At 29.6% G+C, this 22,554-nt stretch overlaps 1 protein-coding gene across 1 annotated transcript in view; it reads right to left on the reverse strand.

The window, feature by feature from the left end:
• The window catches only part of LOC129913308 (growth hormone secretagogue receptor type 1), a 79,023-nt gene that overhangs the window by 44,250 nt on the left and 12,219 nt on the right, over positions 1-22,554 (reverse strand). Inside the window, exon 2 of the mRNA XM_055991914.1 lies at positions 2,983-3,978. Within this exon, the coding sequence (XP_055847889.1) occupies positions 2,983-3,183 (201 nt within the window). The 5' untranslated portion in view covers positions 3,184-3,978. The remainder of the gene's footprint in view (positions 1-2,982; positions 3,979-22,554) is intronic.

The following is a 22,554-nucleotide window of genomic DNA, read 5'->3' on the forward strand; positions in this document are numbered from 1 at the left end:
ATAAGCTATAGAAGATTTTTGTATCTTTAATAGTTCATTTTTAATTGAAATTTTTGCCGCGAGAGTGGAACGGGAGAAAATGGCGTCACTTTTTTGTGGTGCTTGCCATAGTTCATCGATTTATAAGACGTTATCACGTCAAAAACTGTGCATAGTAAACTGTACCATCTATTAATGGTAAATGTTAATAAAAGTGAGTTAATTTTTTTTAAATTGTTTTATTGATGTCCTTTTCAATTACCTAAATAATTTTTTTAAAGAGAAAGTTTCATTTTTGACCAAATAAAAGGGCTTAAATAGAACATAACAAATTATGTTCTACTGTTTCCTCCCCCTAATTTATGTTCAACTTATTGAGATTTAGGATGAAGTTTGAGTTTCGTGCAAACCAATATGTGGAACATATGATTAATGTTATACTTAAATTCTTAAGTACCGTAGTTTATAGTTTGCTTAGCTGAAAAGATGAAGAATATTCCGAGGAATTCGAATATTGTATTCACAATTCAAAAAAATGTATTTTTTTAAAAAAGAGTTGTCGCTGTAAAATTGTACTGCAGTATTAAAAACTATTCGTTTTGATATTTTTTTAGGTGTTGTCCAGGTGCCCTTGTCCTAAAAATCTCCCCTACTTGTCATTTGACCATATGAAATGTAATATTTTGTTCATTTTTCTCAAAAAGGGCTCAAACGATTTTCATTTAAAAAAAAATACAAATACATATGTACTGTCGCACGTAAGTTGTTAATTTAGATCAAATATTTTTTTTAACCCTTATTAACGTTAATTGCTATAGAATTGTTTTCTTGATTTCTCGTAAACCATTCAATCCATTTGAACGATTTTTTGTGTCGAAGCAATTTAGTAACCTTGATTTAAAAATTAAGAAGAATTACCTAAAAAAAAAAAAATCAATTTTTTTTTGAAAAATCTATTCTATATTTATGAATTTTTTTTCAAGTTTGTTTAAATTTGTTTCTATACAGGGTGTCCCACAGTCACCGCCCCAAATGAAAACCATGGATTCCTGAGGTCATTTTAAGTCGAAAAACTTAAGAGGTAATTCTCTCGTTTTCGTCCCGTTTTCGAGTTACCACGGTTTTTATGATTTTTGCTCTTTTATCCTTTAACTGGCCTTATCTTTGCCAAACTACGTTGGATTTGAAAGATTTTTTTTACAACCAACCAAGAATTTATTACAGTTTTAGTTTGTTTCAAATTTTTTTTTCTGCGGACAACCGTTTCTCCACAATTTTGCATCAAACACAATTTTCTTCGTTTTTTAAGTTGTTTTTTACACTTTCATATCATTTAAGTCAAAAAAACACGTTAATGAGTATTAATTTTTTGTGCTTTTTATTAAAGCCCAGTTTATTTTCATAAAAAAAATAAGTTTTATTTCATAAAAAGGCTACTGAAAGTAATTAAAAAAAAAAATAAATAAACTGAGTGAATTAAAAAAAAAATAATTTTTAAATAAAAAATTAATTTAAATAAATTAAAAACTTTTTTCTGAGCTATTGTGGTTAAGAAAAGAACAAATAGATAAAGCTCATTTGAAACAAACTAAAACTGTAATAAATTCTTGGTTGGTTGTAAAAAAAATCTTTCAAATGCAACGTAGTTTGGCAAAGATAAGGCCAGTTAAAGGATAAGAGACCAAAAATCATAAAAACCGTGGTAACTCGAAAACGGGACGAAAACGAGAAAATTACCTCTTAAGTTTTTCGACTTAAAATGAACTCAGGAATCCATGGTTTTCATTTGGGGCGGTGACTGTGGGACACCCTGTAGAACAATAAATCATTGTTTTTAATTTTTTTTTTAATTATTTAATTTAAAAAAAGAATTAAAAAAAATTCCTAAAATTCTGTGCGGTACAAGAAATTAAATCACATTTTGTTTTTAGATTAAAACCAAAAACAGTTTTTTCGTTATTTTAAAAACAACCTATTGGATATTTAAATTACCCTAAGTTCTTGATTCATAATCTAAGATCTTACTTGAAGCATCATTTAGACCCATTTGCTGGAACGAAACTTAAATATTTAAGTTGAACATAAAATCTTATTCGCTACTTTTTCCTGCGTGAACTGTCACATAAGGTTGTATGTAGAACTTAAATTCTTATGTTTCGTTTTAGCAAACAGATCTTAAAGTTTATCAACCTTAAATTTTCCGCTTTCCACTCTAAGACCTTGAAAACACGATTTGAATTGTCTAAAAGGATAAATAGAGTATGGTTTTTGTTCTTCACTATCACTGTTCTCAAATTTATGGCTTTCAAGTTTCAGCTTTTCTGTTAGTAGATAAGTCAAAGAGGATTGTAGCTTCTAGAACTAAATGTACTAATGAGGTTCAGCGTTGGATCCAGTTCTTAGTGCACTGATTTCTGCTAATTAGCCGTGTTTCAACTATGGTACTTAGCTATTTTAACATAATTCTTAATCTCAGCTCTACCGCCGAAATCAGGAAATTACGGGCTAGAAATTCAGACTTGGTTCATATTTTTATTTCACCGGTTTCAGCGGATAAGCTGTTTTTCAACTATATTTGAAATAGTTATTTACTATTTTTGTCAGACCCTAAAAATAACCAATAACGCTGACTTTCGAAAGTAAAAATTGCTGAACAACTAAAACTGGTTGTATGTTTTAAATCAGCGATAATATTTCTTTCATATCGCCTTAAGTTTGTCTCAATGTGAAGATGTCTTACTTGACTATAAAACACAAAAAATACTATGCATAAAATATAAACGTCATAATATAACTGAAGAAATCACAAAGCTGTTTCACGTCCATTTCACATGAACAAACCAAAGAAATAAATTTGATTTTCTTAAATCAATAAATTCCAATACCACCCATAAAATGCAACTTTTCTTAAATGAATTTTATGAACTTTTATATATAACAACTGGCAAAGTTTACCTCGTCTCATTCTACAAAATTCAAAAGTTCTGTGTCTTGTATACTCACCATTACATTGCCAATGACCCCTAAGATCATAATTGAAATGCATAAGAACATTGACGTCGTCCGTATGTATGATGGAATTTGTGGCATCTCACTGGTGCTATTGAAGTGATTCTCCGGCGATGTGGTTGCATTTGAGGTGACATTGGAAGATCCACCCTCGACGGCAGTGGCGGCGGTGACGCCACCCCCGGAAATACCCATTCCGCCGCCGCCATCGGAGGAGGACGAATATCCGGGAATTATCCCAGTCGTCGTAATGCTGTTGTCGCCGCCGGCGATAATGATATTCTCCACCACCGAAGAAGCACCTTGACTAGAATTCGATGTTCGAGTTAGTATTCTGTCCGAAGTTACTACTGTTGCATTGAATAAGATCGTTGCTGTGATGAGTAATTTAACCCAAGTGACATTCTCTATTCGATATTGTTGTCCTCGTCTCTGTTGGTGCTGGTGGTGATGATGTTGCTGTTGTTGCAATTGTGGAACCAAAACCACCCCAGGCTCTTGGGCTATTAACACTAAATATCCGGAATAGGGGTGGTCAATTACAACATCCGAAACATTATTGTGTAACTTTGTTATCCTGAAAGCTAACGACTTGTGCCTGCTGTTGCTGTTACTGTGTACTGTGTACTTCTGCAGCTGATAGAGCGTACTCCTCTCCTTCGGGGATAATAATTGGGTTATGACTCTATGATGATGGAGTTCCTGTGTGTGGTAGTGGCGTTTTGTTGTACGACACTTATAGTGCCACCGCAGGGGGTGGCAAATAGTATAGTGGCAACAGCAACACACTTAATGTAGGTACTCCTGTATTGTTGCACTATAACTTTGTACTTAAAGTTCTTGTTGTTTTGATAGTAAAATCGTTTAACTTTTGAACTTCAATGATTTAAACTGCCCCAGTTCAGTGAGCTGCCGGGAGAGAAAGTGCAATTTTAATAGCAAATCCACCACACACACAAACACACTTTAAACGATGTGGTTGTGTTTAATCTGAAAATGTATAAAAAGTAAAATGGTCAGTGTGATGTTTTTTATTATTTTTCATGAAAGGATGTGGAGAGTAGTCCGAGTTATGCCATGCTAATAAATTTGCCAGATATTTATGTGACACACTTAATGCGATTTGGCAAGTAAAACAGTATTTTCTGTCAAGACAGAAAGAGAGTGTTGTGCGGTTTGGGGTGCGATAGATTTTTTATGGCGCCTCTTAAGATGTTGACGGGTTTATTGTTAAATCTAATTGAATTTTAAACACTTTTGAGTTATATTTTAATTGCAATTTGTTTTGCTGTTTAATTTTTAATTGAATCTTTGCAGAGAAATGTGTTTTATTTAGAGATGAAGTGGATTTTATTTGTCAGAAAGGATTAACATGTGGATTAGTTTGAGCATCATGAAAAACAGATTTTCTATATGTTGGCATGTTTTGATAGAGTGATTTACTTAAAACGCGTGAAAGTTGATTGAAAATACATTACTGTAAACTGTAATTTGTTTGTTATTATGAGATAAGAAGATAATAGTGAAGAAGGTTCAAAAAAGTATTCATTGACATATGTAAGAAAGGTTTAAGGAATTATTTACCAAAATAAATTTGTAGTCAAAGGAAATTGAATTTAATAACATGTTTCAGTTTTATCTCCATTTTTTTTTTCATTTTATTGATTGGCTGCATTATTTTCCATCAATTCATATTAACAAAAATCTTAAATATCATAGCTTTGAATGCCTGTATCATAAAATTTTAGAGTTCAGAAAGAAAATTAAGGTTTAAAAAGAATCTTACTAATCTAGTATATAGTCAGGAAAGAACTTAAGAAAGATGATAACTTAAGACTTTGGTTATCAATTTTTAATTTAAAGTAGTTTTTAACACAAATACATTCATAAGCAAAATTATGTTTGGTTATAGGAATTCTTCAGGAATAATTTCGATCATTTAAAAGCTTGAACCTTAGACTTTAAACTGAGGTCAAAAATATGAAAAAACCATTGCATTGCTCTCGCGCTATCCTTTTTCGTCGTCACTAACAAAATTCGAAAATTTGATAAAAAAAAAACTTGACACAAGTAGAATGCACAAAAAGGTATATTTTATTAGTTTAGTTAGTTTCTTTTAAAATCCTGTGTCAAAGAGTTTTACTCGGAAATCCCACAACCAACCTCAACCGACTTAGCATCCTGCTGAAAAAAAAAGTTCCGAAAAACCAAAAAATCGTTAAAATCGGTCAAATCAAATCAAATCAAATCTACTTCAATTCAAATTTGATCCGGGAAGAAGATTTAGCATCGATTAAGATATGTAGTTGTCGGAAGAGTACCCATATCCTTTTCACTGATTTATTTAAGGACATGGTTTATCATTTTTATCAAACGTTAGTCTTGTACATCTAAAACCAATTGAAAAATTAAAATTAAAAAAAAAAATTGAACGGGATCAAAATATAGAATAATTTTTTCGTTAAAGTAGAAACTTTTGTTGACTTTTTAACTCATTTCAATTATAACTTACAATGCTAATCTAGTTCAACAAGAAAAACACAATCAATAGAAGTTAAAAAAAATAAACTGAAATTGCCAAAACAGTCTCACTCTCATAGAACCTATTCTGTTTGAGATTTTTGTTCACTATGGCGTATGAGCACTTTTTTTTTTGAAAATTGCTTAAATAAAAAGTAATAAAAGTTCCTTTAACAAAATATTTTCAAAACTAAACTTAACTACATCTTTTTTAATTTGTAACTTCAAATTAAGTTACCGAAAAAACTTATTTATAATGTTTTAAACGTAATTGAAAGAAGTGAAAAGATTTAAAAAAAAAAAATGAATTGAATTCCAATTTCATATTGCCCTGTTTTATTTTTTTTTTTAATTTTTATTGTAAAAATAGTCAAAATCTTCGTGGTAGCACCTCCAAAAATATAATTTTATTTCAAAGTTTATATTAATAATACTATCTGAATTGAACTGTTTTGTCTAGAACGCAAATTGCTCAAGAAAGTGTATCATACACATTAGGGTGGGTCAAAAAAATCGAAATTCTTTTTTTTTATTTGGTACTCCGAAAAATCGATTGCTACTCGACCCCACTAGAATATACACACCAAATATGAGCTCTTTATATTAATGGGAAGGTCCTCCGCTTTGCAATTTTCCATTTTTAAATTTTTAAATTGAACGCTCTACAAAAAAGGCCTTATACACTTTTTTCGTTTACCTAACCGTTGAATAGATATTTGAGGTCCAAAAATCGAGAAAAACTTTAAAAATTCGTTTTTTGTTCTTAATTTTGTACCAAATTGAAAAATTATAATAATCAAACTCGCAAGACATATTCTTGTTGGAAATTGATTGTTCCACAAAAAAGGTCTTGACAACTTTTTTCATTAATCTAACCATTCTAAAGATATTCGAGGTCAAAGTTAAAAAAAATTATAATAACATTTTATATTTTTAAAAATTTTCCAGTTCACTGAAAATTCATTATTTTCAATTTAGCAAGATGTATTCTTGTAGAGGCTTAAACGTTCTACAAAAAATTCCTTGAAATCGAATTGATTGCCTTAACCGTTTAGAAGATATTCGTATCCAAATCGCAATGCATACGGGTCATAAGAAAACTATTGAAATCAGTGAGCATTTTTTCGGAGTACCAAATCAAAAAAAAGAATTTCGATTTTTTTGACCCACCCTAATACACATCTCTAGCAAAACACTATATACAAATGTAGGTACATATATACACTCTACATTGCTTTTTGAGATTTCTTTTTATTACAATTGAAAGGATTGAGTTAATCTTTCCTAAGGCCTAAAATTTATTGAGTTCATTGTTGGGCGTTTGAATCAAGTCCACACACATATCTTAATATCAAAAGGCCATAAAAATTAAATTAATAGATAAAATAATTTCCCAAACAAAAACAAACAACAAAAAAAGAGAAAACGTACATGGCTATCCATGAACAATGTACATAGCTATGACCTTTTCTCATCAATATTTAAGTCAGCAACTTATTCAATGACCATTCCAGACCATAAAGAGACAATTATTCCGAAAGAACTGATTTGTTTTGACCTTTTTGATATGTGAATTAATATTTTCGTTGTCCATAAAGAAAACCAAAATATGTTTATTTTGGTAAACAAAAAGATTCGATTCAGACATCAAAAAATGAGTTGGATTAAAGAAGAAATCTGGAAAGAATAACAAAGTCTTCAATTTGGGTCAAATCCTATATTTATATCACCATTTCTAACTGCTTGAATGAGTTTTAATCTATCTACAAATTATGACTATATGACAGCAGTTAAATATGCTTCAATCGGAGAATAGTACAATAATTTGAAGGATTCATAATGAGCTAGATTAAATCTATTACAATTTTAAGGATTGATCTTATACGATTGCTTCGTTTACCTAATTTTAACTTTCCCCCAAAACCAATTAACTTTTAACCATTTTAATCTTAAAATGAATCCGTTTTGTAACTATAATTAAAAATTTTACTATCATCCTTACTCCTCAACCTTTGATTCCCCTTTTGTGATCCTTAAATAGCATATTCTTTTGATAAAAAATCTTTATTTATTCCGTGGGTTTGCTCTTCCATTAATAATTTTTTTTATTCTCAACACTTAAATACTTAAAACAAAATGTAAACAAATGATATTAAATCTTGGCTGTCTGCAAAGCAGTAAAAAACGTATTTTTCTTATAATTATCTAAAATATTTTATTTCAACACCATCAAGTGACAATCTGTTTTTAATGTTTTCATTCATCAAGTCATTGTCATCTTTTTTTTTGTTTTATTTTGTTTGTATTTATAATATGGTTGTGCTTGCATTTTAAATTTATGTGTCTCCATTACGTTTTTTTAACTACCGTCTACGTCTTCTTACCTACCCTAACTTTTCGTTCGTGTTCCTTTAAAAAAAATACCCCTATACCACCGCCATCTCATATACAACCACAACATTTTAACATTTTTTTTTTTTATTTTATGATATTCCCTAAAAATTCAGTGAACACTCTTGCACACACACAATATTTAAATGAATCCTAATTTAATATTTGACAGTGCTGTTTTTTTTTGGCGCCATCACGGTGTATCGGATAATATGTGACTTTGCACAAAAAAAACCAAACGTGTGTCCAACAAAAATTTATTAATAATAAAAACAAGCAAAAACCAACTTTTTGACATTGACGTCAATGAAAGTAAAAATAATATTTCATAAAAACAGTTACTTTCTTTCTAGATTGTCTTTTGCAATTCATCATGACCTTTAATAATTCTATAATAGTCCGACAGAGTGCGCTGCATTTTATAGCATTGGGTTTATCTATTATCTGCATCACAAGAAATGTATACAATTTAGTTATAAAAAAAAAGAATTATTGTTAAAGAAGATGGAAATTTATTCATTTTTCTTCATCAGAATTCCAAGTCAAAAGTGGAATATTTTTAGGATGGGATTGTTTGTTCTGAGAAGGGAAATACAAATTTTAAAATTTCTTTGCAATCGTCCAGTCCAAAGTTCTGAGGTAACAAACATAAAAAACAGTCCTTTTTGGAAGTCGGTTAAAAAAAATTTAATATTACTGTGCACTAGTATTACTTTATCAAGGTTTTGAAATTTAAGTTAGCCTACAATTAACTGTTTGAAAATCATAATAATTTTGATATTTGCTCAAATCTGTACTTGATTTCAATTCTCAGAATTATTTTGCATCATGCATGCAGTTAATTTTTTTGGTAATTGATTGAGGAAACCATCTTTATTAACTGTTTATAAAACACCTTTCAAATAGATTTTGACTTTTGTAGATTTTGACAAATTCATGATTTTTGACAATACATAATTTTAAAAAAAATACCTTAATTTTGAATTTTCTGGTAATATTGGTGTGAAAGAAGAATTTATAATGAAATAAATATTAACTCACGTCTTGTCAAACGTTAAGAGCACAAGCTTTCCTCAAAAATCAATATAGAAACCTGGCAAACCATCAAATGAAAAAAAAAAAAAATAGAAAATTTCCATTTCGCCTCTTCCTGTAATATGGAATAAAATCGAATGGATAAAGAAATTTAAGTCAATCCACGTGGACCTTACTTAGGTATAGGCAGCGTTACCGCTAAGCTACTTTAGTCGCTATTAGCGACCTTTTTGAAGCCTTAGCGACCAAGCGACGACTTTTTATTCCAAGCGACCTTTTCACCAATTTCTTTATAGCGACTTTTTTTCTAAAAATTGTATTTCTTTTTTACCTCTCAACATTTAGAGCTTCAATTTCTTTTTTCGTTCAGAACGTATTCTGAGCTTGTTCAGAGCGCGATCGATGGACTCAGAATAAGTTATCGCTCTCTGAGCAGACCGAGTTGAATGCTGAACAAGCATTTAGCAAATAGAAAAAAATTTCAAACAAATAAAATAATGGTACAAGATTGCAGTAGTCGGTCTAGTTTTTTTATTTTAATTTTAAAAAATTTATTTAAGGGCTTGAGAGGATACAAAAGATTGATATTTTTGCTTTTTTTTGATGAAAACTGATTGGGTTCAAAAAATTCTAGCTCTTTTCGTAGATGTCGTGCAGACATGGTTGATATGAATATTTACAGCGGAAACAAACTTTTTAATGGCGTAATTTTTTTGTAAGTTTTTCATATACAAAAATTGATATTATGAGAAAAGAAAAAAAAAGGTATTTGATTTAACTTTTTCTTGTAAATTATGATAGGATTCAAAAAGTTATTCCGTTTTTCCACAAATCATACAGTTATACACATATATGTTAGGTCTTAATCTTTAGTTTAAGTAGGTACTTTACTATAAGATTTATTTTATCTTATAATTTTTCTTACAAGAAAGTTGGCAAATAAATAATTTTTAGATCATTTTTTTAACAAAAGCACACGACCTGTTTTCTTATGACGTTATCACGCAAAATCATCGTCCGTAAACCAACTTTACAGACAACCACTTTTTAGTTTCTAATTTTGTTATTTTTTTTTGTTGTTAATAAAAACTTTGTTTCAAGACAACTTGTGTTTATTTTTCTATTTAAAAACATATGAAAACGGTTTAGCGACCTTTCTTTTCTCATATAGCGACTTTTTCGACAAAAAAGCGACTTTTTTTCATTTTTTTAGATTAGCGACCTTTTTTTCTGAAAGCGACTTTTTTAGCGACCTTTCAAAAATTTTCAACGGTAACGCTGGGTATAGGTAATAAGAAAATAAAATATTTCGGGAATACATTCGACGCGAAATTAAAATGGAAGCCGCACAAATGCGAGCAAAATACATATGCTATTTAAAATGTACTGGTACGGATAATATTCTTAGCTCAGTATCGAAAACAAATTATTAGAAATTAGGTAATAAGATCCTTTGAAAATAAACCGTGGCATATAATAAACAATAGTAGGGGAGCCCGAGATGCTAAATTTGCAGTTACTCGAGCGCCATGGGGACCTATTGGATTGCGAAGATGAGGTTCTAAAACGAAAAAAAGTATATGGAAGTTTTCCATTTAAGTGGGGATAAGAGCTTATAAATACGTTAAGAAAATGTAAAAAAAAACTGAAACATTGAAATACTCGAGCGCGTCAGATATTAATAGGGTATACTCGCATTGACTTTGTGATAAACGATAAATATTAATCTGACGATAAGACAGTGGTGGGTGGCTACAAAAAGCGGTAGAAAAAATAAAAAAAAAAAGTTATTCGAGCGTGTAAGATTTTGAGAGAGTACGTTCAGTGAACTCCTAATAGTGTTCAATTTGAATAACTGACGATTTGGACGTGGCCTACACTTATAAATCATTTTTGAAAATGTAAAAAAAAATTGTTAACTTAAGTTACTCGAGCGCGTCAGATTTTTCTACTGTAGGTTCAGCTCGATGTCGGAGTCACCCTAAATGATAATCTGACAATTATGTTAAGGTGTATTGCTGATCTGACAATTTAAAAAAAAATTTGACAGTTTTTGAATAAAACAATATTTTTCGTTTCTTCTGGTTATTACCTACTGGATGTAATACAAAATTTACATTATATACATATTATATACAAAGGTCAATCAATAATAATTTAATATTCATAATAACTGGATTCGTCTTTCAGGTTGGTTTCCTTTTGTTCAACTTTGTGGTCATCTCATGTTTCTGTAAGCAAAAATGGTTATGATACTTACTTGATAATCTTTCTTTCGTATGATATTGTATTATTAAAAAGTAAACGTACCTAAAGTCATAAGTTTTGCTCGTCTGGTCTTTAACGAAAGAAAAAATACCCCAAATCTAAGAACATTACGTAATGACCAGACGATCAGAGCTTCTATATTTATTAAAGATGGGGCTTTTGCTATAAAGTTAAGAATGTCACGTTATACCTCGATACAAAAATTTGAGTGTTGGACCGGACTGGATATTCTCCGATAGTAAATTCCATATAAAACGTCTTTTGGGGCTTATTCCCTTTGACACGTTATTTTTTGTCCAATTTAATGAATACTTTAGATTTTTTTAAGTCAATCCGTATCCACATAATAAGTGTTAGTAAATAAGACAAAAAAAATTAAGATATTTCGACAAAAACGTTAAAAACTCAGCAATACGAACCAAAAAATTGTATTTTTTTTTACTGTACGTTCATGCTTTATCGATAATTTTGGCTATATTGCCCTATGAAAACCGTCAGATTATATGTTTTTCGTGTTCCTGATGAAATTCCCTTCAGAATAAAATAAAAGTTAATCGCGCTCGAGTATTTCGAGGTGACGTTTTTTTTTTACAACTTTGTGCCTCTCCCATTTTCTTATGCCACGCTCAAATTGTCAGATTATTGAAATATACACTTTTCTAGATGTACTTAACCTACCATTTCTTAATCTGACGCGCTCGAGTATTTCCGAGGATCGATTTTTTTTTACTAATCTGACGGGCTGCCCACAACGCAGACCACTGTATCAAGCTTTTATATTTGGTAGGAGTACATTACTGAGTACAAGCTTTCTACCCATATGATTTTCTGACGCGCTCGAGTAACGCGCGAAATCCCTTCCTGGGCTCCCCTACTACAAAGATCATCACAGGGATCTTGGAATCCCCACGGTTTGCGAAAAAATTACAAGTTCATTTAGCTAATTTTAAATATCATCAGTTGAAATTTCACCGTAAATTTACCTCCAACGCTTTACTTAAGTTCGAGAAATATCCATTGCAAGATAAGTTTCATTTGAACTTAGTTGCAATTGGAAAGAGAAAATGATTTAATAGTGGAGTAACTAAAGCTCAAAAATTGGCAATATTAGGGAACCCGGCCGAACAGCTTAGATTTTGATGATCTTTTTTTTTCAAACGTCGGTAATTAAAAATACTTTAAAGTCTATAGATTAAAAATTGCCGGTGTTGCCGTTTTGATTTTTTAAATTTAATTGAAGATTTTTGTGAACAAAACAAATTTTTTTCAAAAATTTTTCTTAAATTTCCTAAATTAATTGATGCCATAATATTGTCTAATAAATTCAAGGAAAAAAATATATGGGAGTGAGGGACAATCTTCCATAGTTCCAGCGATAGATGCAATTTTCTTATTAATTGACTTAAAAAAAAAAAAAAAAATATTTGAACACAACGGCAACACCTACAATATTCAAATATACATTATTTAAAAGCTAGAGACTTAGTCATATATGTAAAATTAAAATTAAGTTAATTGAATGAACGGCTTTTGAAAAAAAAAATTATTGAAAAAATTTGAACATGTCGTTTTTTAAACTTGGTCGTAGTATAAAATGCATTTATTTTCAAATTTTGTTTGGCCGCATTTATTATGATTTCAAATTATAAAAGGAAATGTCAAAATGTATTACGGTTTATGAACAAAATTAAAAAGTATTTCATTTTCGAAGAACTTTTTTTTAATTAAAGTTTTGAAAAATAATGTAACTTATTTTTTTTTTTTAAAGTTCAACATCTAAACATAAAATTATTTTTTATTCATTTAATAACCTTTACTGTTGAAAGTTAAATAGCAAAAATTTAAAGTTCCTATTTACCACAGTCTTTGAGAAAATTAATTATTTCAATGCAAAAATTCATTTTTAATTAAAAAAAAAACCATTGAAATTGAAGTAATTTTTCATTTTTTTTTTCAAAAGTGTGATATATTTTACCTTTTTTGCTTCCAAATTCAACTGATAATATTTATGGCCAAAAATTTTTTTTAAATAAATTCATATTTTATTAGAAAAAGTTTGGAAAAAAGTCATTTAAAATTTTTTTAATAACATTTTTTTTTTTAATTCTGAGTTTGAGGACCATTTTTTCAAAAAGTCTTGATTAAATTTAGTGGATTTAAATTTAAGAGATAAGAATGAGCTTCTGGCCTTTTTAAAATGTATTTTAAAATACTGTAGGTGTTGCCGTTGTTTTCAAAATATTTTTTTTTTGTGTTTAAGGTCAGAATGTTAGAAAATTGCATTTATCGCTTAAACGATGGAAGATTGTCCCTTACAGCCTTTTATATATTTTCCTTAAATTACCTTGAGAATCTTTTGCTATCATTTGTTTTATGAAATTTAAGCAAAAAAAAAAATGGTTTTGTTAAAAAAAAATTTAATTTTAATTTTAAAAAACAATACGGCAACACCGGCAATTTTTAATTTATAGACTTTAAGAGATAAGAATGAGCTTCTGGCCTTTTATTTTAAAATATTGTAGGTGTTGCCGTTGTTTTCAAAATATTTTTTTTTTGTGTTTGAGGTCAGAATGTTAGAAAATTGCATTTATCGCTTAAACGATGGAAGATTGTCCCTTACAGCCTTGTATATATTTTCCTTAAATTACCTTGAGAATCTTTTGCTATCATTTGTTTTATGAAATTTAAGCAAAAAAAATGGTTTTGTTAAAAAAAATTAATTTTAATTTTAAAAAACAATACGGCAACACCGGCAATTTTTAATTTATAGACTTTAAGGTATTTTTAATTACCTACGTTTGAAAAAAAAATCATCAAAATCAGAGCTGTTCGGCCGGGTTCCCTAATAACTTGATTTAGTTACTCTACTATAAGTAAGAGTCCTATATACTAAGAACAAGATTTTTTCCGGTCCAAATAAAATATTTTGAAGATTTCAACAAAAATGCTTTCTACAACAACAGCTGATTTCCATTTAAATGACAATTATTGATAGCTTTTCGTATAGAATCAGTGGCGTACCTAGCCCTTTGTGAGATATTTTCTTTCCTTGGCTAGACCAGAGCCATCTAAGCCTTTTATTAATTAAAAATAGTAAAATTTATTTTTCCTGAAAGTTATTTTGCACATTTATATATTGGGATTATTTATTTCATTATAATTTTCTGAACGCTTTATTTCGAATAAATAAATTATATGTGCAAGTATCTACATAATATTTATGTACCTTAGGGCCAGTTGTACAAATATTTAATCCGTGGATCAGCAACTTTTATCTTCGGAAATCGGTTGCAAGGCTAAAGTTTAGCACTGGTTCAAGGTTCATATATGTAGAAATAGCCACATTCATGCTTGAACCGAAGTTGACCCGCAGCTATTCCGCCGAAATCGGTGGGTTAAATTCCTGATCCGAGGCTGATCCACGTTTGTACAACTGGCACTTAAAATACAAGAAACAAGTACCAACATGCGATTCAGTCAGGCATTTTATTTATATTTAAAGATTGCACTGATTGTGATAACAATTACCTAACTTTTAACGCCATCATCAAAAAAACAAGAAACTAGCTTATTATCTTCTGGTTTCATTGGCAGCTACTTATTGTATTAATAACATAGTACCTAAGTAATACAGCTAAATTCCAACAGTGTTGCGTAAAATTTTTCCTTAAAGACACACCTCTACATAGGTTCAAAAACTGTTTAACAAAAACCTTTAAAAACGGTGTTTTAGCCATCAAGAGCTCTCGTGAAGATGAATACGATATTAATTACACTGGTCAACAAGAATTTGTAACAGAAACAAAAAATTGAAACAAATTTCTTCATGTCATAACTAAATTTTAACTTCAATTTTTATCTCCGTTTTTCTTAATTTGTTTTGGTCGTGTGTTAAACAAACATCCTTATCCCCAAAAATATGGAAAATAAAATGCACGACTGGGGTCGCACGTACTTGCTCTTGCAGTTCAAAGCACTTTTATGTTAGTTTACTTGTAGATTTTACGAGCTGCCTCTAAAATATATTTTAAAGAAATTTTGTTGAGGTTGGGGAAGAGCCGACATTTAGACTAAATTTTTTTCTTATACAAAATTTTTTTTTTTGTATTTGACTTTTTTGAGAAAAAATAAAAATGCAATATTATTGCCATTGCTTTAAATATTACGTATACAAAGTTTAATCAAAATCGTTAGAGCCGTTTTTGAGAAATTAGCAATATCGTATTTTTTTTGTATGGGAGGTAAACGTTCTAAACGAGATATAAAAAAAACAAAAAAAACCAACTTTCAGAATTCCATAAAAATCATCTGTACCAAATTTGAAGAAAATCCATCCACGCGTTAAGGCTGTGTAAATGTGTACAGATGGACGTACAGACGCACAGACGCACGGACGGATTTGCGAGACCCACTTTTTTGGAATTCTCCATCATCGTAATGTTGGTTTTGATTAAAACCTCAAATTTTTTTTCGACACGAAACCAATACTTGCCCTATAGAGCAAGTAAAAATATTACAACTCTACCGAGTAGACTATTCAATAAGTTATTAAGTTCAGAACAATTTTTTGCTTGACTCATCAATAAACTTTTATTATGGCGTGAAAATGACTAGCATTTTGATTTATTTTTATCTCAATCTCTGCAAATATCTTAATTTATTCGCGTTTTCATAAAAATACATGAGCCCTATCCATTGTTGCTGTGCCATAACGTTCTTGGCAGATCTGCGGAACATTTTAATTATTCAAAAGCTTAAAACGTCAATGAATATTTGAATGTATGAAAACTGTGTACGCATTCATATTTTCACTTTCCTTGAGGTGAAAATACTTTCTTGTATTTTTGTTTTTATTTTTTTTTCTGTTGAACAGGCGGACGGATCAAATGTTGTTGGAACATTCCCCAAAACAAATGGGCCGCATAAAAATTTGCTACAGTTAAAACAAACAATTACCACCAGATGTCCAATGTGTCTGCCTGTCAGTCAATCAACGAAATTTTTAAATAATTTCCCCCTTGCTCTCTACAAAAAATGACAGCATCCGTATCTATATGCCGCGTCATATTGATGACGATTTTTTTTTGTATAATATCTCTTTTTTGTTACGTATACGCCCTGGATGCCAGCCAAGTAAATATAAAAACTGAAATGCAATTTTAATTTTATCTTTTTTTTTTAATGTACATAAATATAGAAATTGAAAATTGATTAATAATTATTTAAGAATGAAGATATTTTGCTTAATTTTGAAAATAATGTTATCCTCGGAATGATGCTTTTAAAAAATGATTCATTTTAGTGAAACAAAAAAAAAAAAAAAACACAAATAAAATGCCTGTGGAAAAGGAATTGTGTTTTCGCTAATTAGAAAAATGTATCTAGTTAATCCTAAATTAGAGGACTTTTTGTTATTTGTTCGTTTCTCTTTTGTTTTGAAGAGTTCTGCCAAATGGAATTGATGAGACACGTTTCATTTCGTTTAAATCTGTGAATGACAAGTCTTTTAGTCTTTTAACAAAAGAACACGAGGAAAACCAATTTGAGGAGAGGCTGTTATTAATAATTGTTGGGATGTCTGAATATTTGTACAATGAAAAATGTGCCTTTCTGTGTGTTAGTCATTTAGTTAGTTGATGGATTGCAAGTAGAGAATTTTTCATTTTGTTCTTGAGTCAGTTTTTAATTGTGTCAGTTTAATAACACATTTTTTTTTTTTTTTTAATTTTGTTGAGAATGTTTTTATTTAACTTTTCTTTGAATTTAAAACGAAAAATATGTTGATGATTATATTTTGTTAATGACCCAAAATTAATACAATCTGACAACTTTTACCAAAAATTCGTTTGTAACTTTCTAAGTAGGTATTTAAATTGTTCTGTTCTCGTTAAACATTCAACCTAGTTTAAATAAAATTGTTGATTGTTGAAAAACTTTGTTTGAAATTTGCAACTTTGATAACCTTAAGATTAGTAAGGTTTTCAATCTCCATCTACCTCAATTGATATAATGTTAATATAATATGACCTCTGGTCTTCCTAGACCTTTAACCAATACCTTGCTATTTAATGCCAATTTTTCACGACATTATGCGATAATTATATAAAAATATAAAATGCACTTCATCTATATTAGTCTCTAGGTTGTGTTTTTAGCACAGCGTTAAATAAACATATTATAATAGGGGAGTTGTGCTTAAGACGACATACTTTTTCTTTGATGGATAAGATAACTACGATAAATTTCAATAAAACGAAACCAATTTAGCTTGTTTATAAATTATAAAGACATTTATCAATTCAATTTTTACTTAATTACTTTAAAGATTTATGGTCCAAATTTTGACTTTGAAATAAATTAGGTATTTCAAAAAACATAACTTTATTTAAAATTAAGTGTGGAATTCTAGCTTTAAAAAAAAAGATATAATTCAAAATTGTAAGTGATGCCAATATTTTTAAATATTTTTTTCATTTTTAGTCATTTTTCGGGATCGTATATTCAAAGTCTGGCAAACCCTGCTTGCAGATATATTTTAAATGGCAACCCTAGTTTATTTTAAAGAGGAATAATACAATTTTAATTAAGTATGTATTAGAATTTCCAAAAAAAATAAATGACTGCAAATTTCACCAAAAATGTACCTTATTAAACCTGGGTTGCTGCAGATGGAGAACTGGCAACCCTGTTTTTTTTTTTAATCTTTGCATCATTTCCTTTAAGATGATGTATATTTCATACAAAAAAAAAACAGATACATACATACCTGCAGGGACTTTAGACTAATAGCAAAGATGTAAAAATTGTGCTTATTTAAAAAAAATGCATGAAATAGCCTAATTGGAGGTCTAAAAGTATGTTTTACTAATTTCGCACTTTTTAGACTTTTTTTCAATATTTATGATATTTTTTATTAAATATCTAAAATCTTTTTGACATGAGTTTAACCAATTTCTAGTTATGTACTGTTTTGAAAAAATAAAAAAAATCTTTTTAATAAATAAAATCCACGACTGGGTCGCACGAACTTGTTCTTGGAGTTAAAGTTGCTTAAATTTTTAAGAGTTTTTATATAGAAATTTGGAAAAAAAAATAAAATTCGTTTACAAAAAAAAATAAAATAAAATCTGAAATTAAATTGCCCTCCAAAACAAGTATGCAGTTTTGATTGATATATTAAAGTGAATTTTTAGAAAAAAAATTTTCAAAATCGTTAGTGCCGTTTTCCAAAAATTATTTTTTTATAAATTTTATTTTTGGTTTATATTTAAATTATATAAATGGTTCTTCACAAAAATTTTCCTCAAAATCGAATAAGTGGTTTCGGAGATAATCGGATTTGAAAAAAACCGTTTTATGGCAGGTACCGTTAATAATGATTTTCAAACAAAATTTTTTTCATTAGAAGATAGACCTTAGCTTAAAACTAACATTTGAATTTTTTAAACAAAATCGTTAGAGCCGTTTTTGAGATATTTCAAATTTACTAAAATCGGTATATGACAAGTACCGTTATTTTTGGTCCAAAAAAATTAATTCCAAAAACCCCTCTGGAGAGTCGCTAAATAACGCTACATACCAAGTTTGACATTAATCGGTCCATCCGTTTAGGCTGTAGCTCCTTATACAGACAGACAGACGGACTTCCGGGACCCACTTTTTTGGCATTGTCTACCATCGTAATGTCATGGAAAAATGTTTTCTCAGCTTTTTTTTTTTTTGTACGAATGCATAACTTGATATACATATAATACCTATATCGCAAGTAAAAAAGTAATATCCTTCAGTACCTACACCAAATGTTATGACACTTCGTCAAGAAATGGCCATGCAAATGAATTTGTTCCTCCAGTACGAAATTTTTAGGTTATTCCAATTTTCTCAAAAAAAAAAAAAAAAAAACACGAAAAATTTCGGTTCAACTTTGCCCATATCAGCGTTAAAAGCTGAAGCATTCCTGTGAATGTGTAAGCTTCAAACGCATCCAATTTGTTATCTCAAATTAATGGTGTTTTTATTTTTTTTTAAATAATATTTTGAAATATTTAAGTTTTCATATTTTCTAATTTGTTCCTGGGTTTTGGTTCTAAGCACCATGGTTTTAAATTTTTAATAAGCACCCATATTGCGACTTACAACTTATCAATCGATAGTTGATAAATATTTAAATTTTGGATTTTTAAAACCTTTTTTGTATGGAACTCGGTTAAATTTTTAATGAAATTTTTCAATAAGATTTCTATTAATAATTAATTAATTCGATTGTGGTGGCAACCATTTTAAAAACTTGAATCAGGTTTTCGAGATATTTCGAAAATAAAATCTTAGGTCGGGACTATTAAAATACTGAATATAAAATATACCGAATCAATGTTAAACTCAAATTGCATCCATGTTAAAGGCTTTGAAAGTCAAAAAAATAAAAAACAACATGAAAAAGTGCAGTTTTTGTTTAAAAAATGTTTTGTAAGCGACCGAAACATAACAATCTAGGTTGGAAACATAACAATCTAGGTTGGAAAACATATAGCTATATACAGGAATAGCTTTTCTCTAAACTTAAAAATGATTAAAAAAAACTTAATTATTCGAAACTATCAGTATTTTAACAGTCCCAACCTAAGATTTTGTTTTCGAAATATCTGGAAAACCTGAGCCAAGTTTTTAAAACGGTTGCCACCACTGAATTCAGCACACTCGAAATAACTAGAATCGATGTGTCTCCTCTCTGTTACATAATCGAACTCAAAATTTCTAAAAACTTTCACAGTGTTATTATTTCACGCTTTTGTGTCTCCTCTCTGTTACATAATCGAACTCAAAATTTCTAAAAACTTTCACAGTGTTATTATTTCACGCTTTTTAATTGTACTGTCGGTCTAGTGTCTATAGTGAATAAAACATTTCATGGTAACCATTAGAACAACTTTTCTAATAAACTAACCAAATTGTCCCGTTCTGGCCTTGCAGCATGTGTTTAGCCACTCAGACACAAATTGTGCACTCAAAAATGCAATATTTTCGAGTACCCTTAATCAAATACCAAAAGACCTTAGAAATAACATGAATACACCTTCATAAATATACAACTCTTTACAAATAGCGCTCGAAAACCACCACACACCATTTGTTCTACTAGGTCGGACATTAAGTGGTTTTCTATAAATTAATTTGTTCTTTTTTTGTATTCGTAAAGTATCTTCGTGAGCACTCAATATTATCTTTATTCACTCAGGGCTAACGATAAACCCGATATATACTTAAATGCTTGCGAATATAATCGCCAGTTTCAACACTCACATTATTTTTTTTTTGAAGATATATTTAAGCTGCCAAAGCACTTGACGTGTGTAGTAGCTTTTATTCCATAATATTAAATCAAGTCCAAATCGAAACCATCTGTCAATCTTTCGGAATTCAATATCCTTAGCAATAAAATGGGTGAAAACATGCCTCCATGTGCAAAAGAACCATTGTTTTTGGGTGGTTTTTTGTGGGGCTAGAAAAATATATATCACCCACGTGCCAAACTCGCCGCCACTGTTTAAATGGAATTTTGTTGTCCGTGAGTAATGTTAATTGCAGTCGGGGCACTTTAAATGAACAAAAATATAAATTTAAATAATTATAAATATCGTTGAAGTGGATTAAAATGTTCATCACTATGCGATGGCGGTATCGACGACTGCGAAGACTGCGACGATGAATGTTCGCAATTATTATCACTTATCCCGGTTTTTTTATACGAGTTCGAGTTGTACGCGATGGCACTTGACTTTTGCTTGCTTCATATACTGCAGTATGGGAGTGTCAAGTATCCTTGACCATCAACAAGCATTACGCCATTGTAATGATATCCCACTTCTGAACTTACAACAACAACCAACCAACGACTGACAACGACGACATAAGAGGAGGAATATCGGACATGGAATGAACATCATTATTTATTCAGGATTTAAGTGTCCCTCTAATTAGTCCATGTCATGAGGCACTGAACTCTTGAAAGTCCACTCAACAAGAATCCCGATGTTTACTCAAGGATTTTTTTTCTTTTTTCTTTTACTCTCAAGGAAATTTTGTATTCGTATCTTGTAGAAAAGAATCTTGGATTTTATCAATCAGATGTTTGGAGAAAAGAATCAAGTAGAAAAGTCTGTCTGCTTCATAAAGTTTTATTTCTTATTTATTGAATTAAAAAGAAAAATACATACGAACAGAAGATGGGAGTTCTTGGAACGCATTTTATGTCTTTTTTAAAATGAAGTTCAGACAGAGATATGAGCTTGATATTTTTGTTTGCTATTAATAGGACATTTGGATACAACAAAATGTCGATTGAACTTTCCCTTCCTTTATCCTTTCTAATTATAAATATTTTATTATTGGATGGCTGGATGGATATATAAGAAAATATAATTACTATCTGCAGGGAGACGAAATATTTGAAAAACTTTTGAGTGTAAAGGGGCCGATTGTTATGTTTATTGAAATTGTAAAAAAAATAAAATGCACGAACTTGCTCTTAGAGTTAAAGTTGCTTAAAATTTTAAGACTTTTTATATAGAAATTTGGAAAAAAAAATAAAATTCATTAAAAAAAAATTGCCCTCCAAAATAAGTATGCAGTTTTGATTGATATATTAAGATGCATTTTTAGAAAAAAATTTTCAAAATCGTTAGAGCCGTTTTTTAAAAAAACCAATTTTTTATAAATAATTTTTTGGAAAAAAAGTTTTAAAATAAAATTGGTATGGCATTTTGTAGAAATCACTTACCAGCATCTAAAAACAAAATTTCAAAAAAATTCAATGTCCCGTTTTCGAAAATTTGATTTAAAAAAAAAAATTTCAAAATTTTTTTAAAAATCCAAAAACTATTTTTTTGAAAATTTAATTTTTGGTTTATATTTAAATTATATAAATGCTTCTTCACAAAAAGTTTCCTTGAAATAGAATTAGTAGTTTCGGAGATAATCGGATTTGAAAAAAAAAAAAACGGTTTTATGGCAGGACGTTAATAATGATTTTCAAAAAAAAAATTTTCATTGAAAGATAGACCTTAGCTTAAAACTTACATTTGAATTTTTTAAACAAAATCGTTGGAGCCGTTTTTGAGATATTTCAATTATACTGAAATCGGTATATGATAAGTACCGTTATTTTTGGTCCAAAAAAATTAATTCCAAAAATCCCTCTGGAGAGTCGCCAAATAACGCTGCATACCAAGTTTGACATCAATCGGTCTATCCGTTTCGGCTGTAGCTTCGGTTACAGACAGACAGACAGACTGACAGACAGACAGACAGACTTACAGACAGACAGACAGACAGACAGGCAGACAGACAGACTGA

This window comes from Episyrphus balteatus, chromosome 3 (assembly GCF_945859705.1).
Source record: "Episyrphus balteatus chromosome 3, idEpiBalt1.1, whole genome shotgun sequence".
In the NCBI taxonomy this organism is placed as follows: domain Eukaryota; kingdom Metazoa; phylum Arthropoda; class Insecta; order Diptera; family Syrphidae; genus Episyrphus; species Episyrphus balteatus.